Here is a 4,784-nt window from a genome sequence, read left to right on the forward strand (position 1 = left end):
GGAATGCCAGTAGGAACTTTGCTCTGACCTTTCAGAGCTGTGCTTGTAAGAGGCCTCTCCAGCAGATGATGGTTTCCACCGTTTCTCCCCCCAGGTTTTTCACACCAGCTGTTGTCGATGGATGCCTCAGAACAGAGGCTGAGGGAAGCTCCCTCTTTGCCATTTGCCTTGGAAGGAGACAGTGCTGTAGTTTCTGGACAGGTGATCTCCTCAATACTTTGCTTTGAAGCATGAAAGGTATCCAAGGTTTGATTTTTTTTGGTAGAATTGCTTGAATTAACAGTCCTGGAAAGGTGAGATGGGAGGTTTGTGCATTTTGGCGAACTTCTGTCAGAACTGAAGCTCCAGTTTGGGCCAGAAGACAGAGCAGCACCAGGACATGTAAGAGGGCCCCGCTCCACGCAGGCCTTCCAGTTTCTAGGAAAAGTGTTGTTTATGCTAGTTTTGTTCAAAGTGACAGAATTAGCTAGCAATTTTGTCCTGGGAGAGATGGCAAGGGAAGGAAGAAGGGAAAAAAAAACAAATTTAGTCACAAGCAATGATTTGTCAAGTTCTACAACATACACTGAACAGTTTTGTCTCTCTCCTATTACAAATATTAACATATGGTGGTTAGATCTTATTCTGTGTCACTACATTCTAAAAACATTTCACACAAATCTAGGGAAGAGAGAATAATACCAGAACTCAGTTGAACAAAGTAATTACAAAATCATTATATCTCCTCTGCAGACATAAAATAAAAGAATTCCTAATAGCAAGGAACCGATCCAGGCAAGGTAGAGCATTTTAAAAAAAACAAAACAAAACAAAACATCCTTAGAGCCACAAACCTGAAGTTAAAAAAGTAAAAATATACTTGAACCAAATTTTGTTTTCATGTACTTTCTAAAGACTATGTCTGACTACAGTAATAAGAGGAAATACAATGAAGTAGTTTTACCAAGAATGTTCAGAAAAAGCACATAGTCCCAGTCCAGTCAAAAAACAACCCACAACAAAATCCCAAATCTCAATACTTTGACTACGTATTGTGTCATCAGATTATGCAGATGTTAAAGCAGCAGACTGCAGTAGCAACAATCAGATTGAAAGATGACAAGTACATGGATATTAGGAAAAGTCGTAATCACTGTAGTCAGTGATAGCGAGTCTCAGAGACAGAATATTAAATTAATGCCTCCAGCTACAAGAAATCAGGATGACACCTTGCAGGTTATATCACATCATCCTGCTGCTTTGGAAGCATCTGGTGCCAGTCACCTTCCACAGGACTACTTCTGCCTCCGACTGAACGTGCGACTGGGTCCTTTCTTCTGGCAGAACACTAAGACTGTTAATACTTTCAGCAATTTTTTGGATTTTTTTTTTTTCCCTTCTTCATTTGGTCAGTGATTTTAAGCTTTTTTTAAAAATCCTTCTGCATCGCCTTTTCAGTGCAATGGAGACACCTGCAGGCATGGCACCACTTCACACCGAGCACAGAAGCGCAGAAGGCTGCTTATTAAAGCCTACCTGAGATCTCTCTGCTGGAGAAGTTCTTTTGCACATGACAGACACTGAAGCTCATGAAGCGGAATGGCATCTACCAGCTTGCAGATACTATCCATGACACCGTAGAGTTGCTCTTCCAAATGCAAGCCTTTATCTGTTAGATGGAGTGATTTTAGCAGACAGTAATACTAATTTTTATTAGAATATGTAACAAGATGATATCACTCTCCCAAAAGACAGTAAATTGCAATAAATAAGTCCAAATCATTTACTTCCAATATATTTTTAAGAAGTCCATTCGCAAAAAGAAACTGTTTCTGTGTGCACAAACTCACCTAGTCTACATATTTTTGCCCTTGCCTTTTAATTATCCATCTACATGTGTTTTCCAAACCCCACCACAGTTCATTCGAACTTATTTCCAAAAACCATTCAAGTTTACCTGTTTTGCTCATCTCAAATTACCCCTCCCCAAAACACACTAAATCACATTTTATCAAAATATTACATTGCAATTCTAGTCTAGAAAGTACCGTAGAAAACCTCCCACACGTGAAAGTCAGCATCGGTCACCTCATGATCTTCCCTTTCAAACATGATACCACTGCAAACCATCTGAATTTTGCCAATGAACTGCACCGGACCTCAAACTGCTGCTACCAGAGGTGCGATCCCTCAGACTAAATTCTGGTCTCTGCTACACTTGCCTAACTCTGAGGTACTGGGTGGTCAGAAAGATGCCTCTTGCAACAAGCTACTGGTCCAAAACGATCGGAAGTTTGCTATAGGTACACTAAAGTACGACAAGATGGAGTTTGACTAAACTGATTTCCAGAACAGCATGGTTAAAACATAAATATAAAAACACTGCTCTGGGTATTTATAAACACAAAATTGTAAAAGACGCTGTAGAACAGTACCATAAGCTATATTTTTATGTATCTTGAGAGGAAAGTCTGAACCCGCAGCCTCAAACCCAGGCTCTGCCACACCTGTACTTCTGCAAGTGAAACTCGGAAACATTCTAGCTCGGTATTTCCCAGAGCCAGCATCTGTCGGAATCGAATGGAAGCACTGACAGAGCTCCAGCTTCCAGTGATGTGTCTTTGTGCCACAGCTGACTTCGGGAAAAGTCTGGTAGATCTGTGCTTTTAAGTTCTGAAAAGGAGGTCTGTGCAGTATCCCCGACTGGTACTGACAAACCCAGACTCAGGATCAGACAACACCCCTGAGTCTACACAACGTACACACAGCATCTGAAAATCCTGTACGAGACTCAGTCCCCTGCTCCCTTGTCCCCATCGGTCATGGTTCATTAACACTCTTGGACTACATGGGACACACCGGAGAATAATTAGGTGCAAATCATCCCCAAAATCTGAGGCACAAAATTTCAAAATGTTTCTTGTACCTGCACTCTCTGCACTAGGATCACTTTCAGCAACGGGCTGTGTTGTGGCAACCTTCCCAGGCTTGGACTCAGTGCTGCTCGCTGTGGATCTTCCACTAGTAGGAGATTCTTTGAAAATATTACTAACATGAAAATAAAAAGTCATTAAAATAGAGGTATCTGTAAATCAAGGCATTTCCATAAGAGAAGTTTATCTTTTAGAATAGCAGCATTTAAGATGTGTATAAAAGATAAACAAATTTCTGAAAACCCAGTTAAAATCCAAGCAGTTGAGCAATTCGTCACTCATCCTATGTGCCAACATGTAGAGACTTGCTTCAATAATTTTTTCCCTCGCACTACAAAACGAAAAATAACTCTGCTTTTTCTGAAGCAAAAGCCACCTTAAACATTGGCCATAAAAAAAAGTATTTCACAAAACATTAATAGCAGCTGTCAACTGCTAATCTGCCAAGCAACAGACACAATCAACTCAATTGGTAACTTTTTAACAAGCACTAGTTTCATGTCTTTTTTGGTGCTTTTTAATATCATCCTAAAGACAGACAGTTTTATCAGGGAACTTTGTTTTACCTAATGCTTTTTATAGAAGGCGAGAAGGAAGGCAGTTCTTCTTCAGGGGAGGGTGGAACGACATCTAAGTAACCATCCTCGTCAAGCTCAGTGCCTGCAAACGGCTCGATGTCAGCCTCATCCAGCTCTGGGGGCCTGTTTTTCTCATCGCTGCTTGGCTTCCAGCTCTCAGAACTTTTATCAGCAGCAGCTGAAAGGGAAGTGTATTAGTATTGTTGGGCAACACTGTAAACTCGTTCTGGTATAAACAAAAATGCATCCAAACAGACAGAAAAAATTAATAGCCAGATTTCAAAACATTTGCTTAATACAGTTTCTGACTTCTAAAGGACAAAAAAAAAAAAAGGAAAAACTTATTACTGCTCCCTTTTTCTCCTCCATTAAAAACAAATGGACAAAACCCCCACAAACCCTCTTTTAAGTAGAAAAGTTATATAGTTTGCCTATAGTTACCTTTCCCCATCAGAAGAGAAGAACTTAAGAGTTACATTTTCCTACAAGAGATTTTACAGAAAACTATTGTTATATTAAATACTAGCTTAAAAAGAGCATAGACTCATCAACTAGCAGAGTCCTTATACTGGAATCGGAAGGTAAATTTACATGTATAGTGCCTTATAAGACAAATCCCACTAAGAAAGGCCAGTATCATTCATACATTAAAATTCCTTTCACAGAAAGAGGGAAAAAGGTAACAAAATATTCTTAAGAAGAAAAATACAGTTCACAAATCCTTTCGCCATTTAGTGTAATGGCAGCATCACAGAACACTGTTCAATATTATTCAGTTGCATAAACATACTAATTTCACAAATAAAGATCAAAAGTTTCAAAACATAACAGGTAAGGCATATAAAATAGAGAAGCTGTGTGGAACACGGAGCTGCCAAGGAAGCACTCTGATAGTCAGGAACCTTTCAGTCGTCATCAAGTTTTTGTGGTGTTTGTTTGTTTGTTTTAAATTGAAAGAGATCTCTTTTTTTGGTTTAATATTTCTCATCATTACATTTAGGCATAAAATGATTTTATGTCTCTTTTGTACGAATTTTAGAAGTGCTTTTCTTACTATAACATCCCCATAGATTACTGCTCTTCATTTCTGGAATACCATATGGGAAGTCCTGCAACTCCAATACTACACTGCAACCAGCTGCTAATTCTGCCACAGAGACAACGCTCCACTATTTCCAACTCTGCGCTTTCACAAGGTGTGGTTACCCAAACGAAATCCACGTACCCACGACTGCTTGTCAGATACGAGCACACAGCTCCCTCCGATTTCTGGAAAATCAAGCCCTCAGTACGC

At 39.6% G+C, this 4,784-nt stretch overlaps 1 protein-coding gene across 1 annotated transcript in view; it reads right to left on the minus strand.

The window, feature by feature from the left end:
• The window catches only part of BLM (Bloom syndrome, RecQ helicase-like), a 17,431-nt gene extending 13,870 nt beyond the window's left edge, over nucleotides 1-3,561 (minus strand). The window contains exons 1-4 of the mRNA XM_009700581.1: nucleotides 3,479-3,561; nucleotides 2,906-3,027; nucleotides 1,516-1,648; nucleotides 1-480 (exon numbers count right to left, since the gene is read on the minus strand). The exon at nucleotides 1-480 is cut by the window's left edge and continues 272 nt beyond it. Coding sequence (XP_009698883.1) covers nucleotides 1-480; nucleotides 1,516-1,610 — 575 coding nt within the window. The 5' untranslated portion in view covers nucleotides 1,611-1,648; nucleotides 2,906-3,027; nucleotides 3,479-3,561. The remainder of the gene's footprint in view (nucleotides 481-1,515; nucleotides 1,649-2,905; nucleotides 3,028-3,478) is intronic.
• Nucleotides 3,562-4,784: the final 1,223 nt, after the last annotated feature.

Source organism: Cariama cristata, unplaced genomic scaffold (assembly GCF_000690535.1).
Source record: "Cariama cristata isolate BGI_N322 unplaced genomic scaffold, ASM69053v1 scaffold38365, whole genome shotgun sequence".
NCBI lineage: Eukaryota > Metazoa > Chordata > Aves > Cariamiformes > Cariamidae > Cariama > Cariama cristata.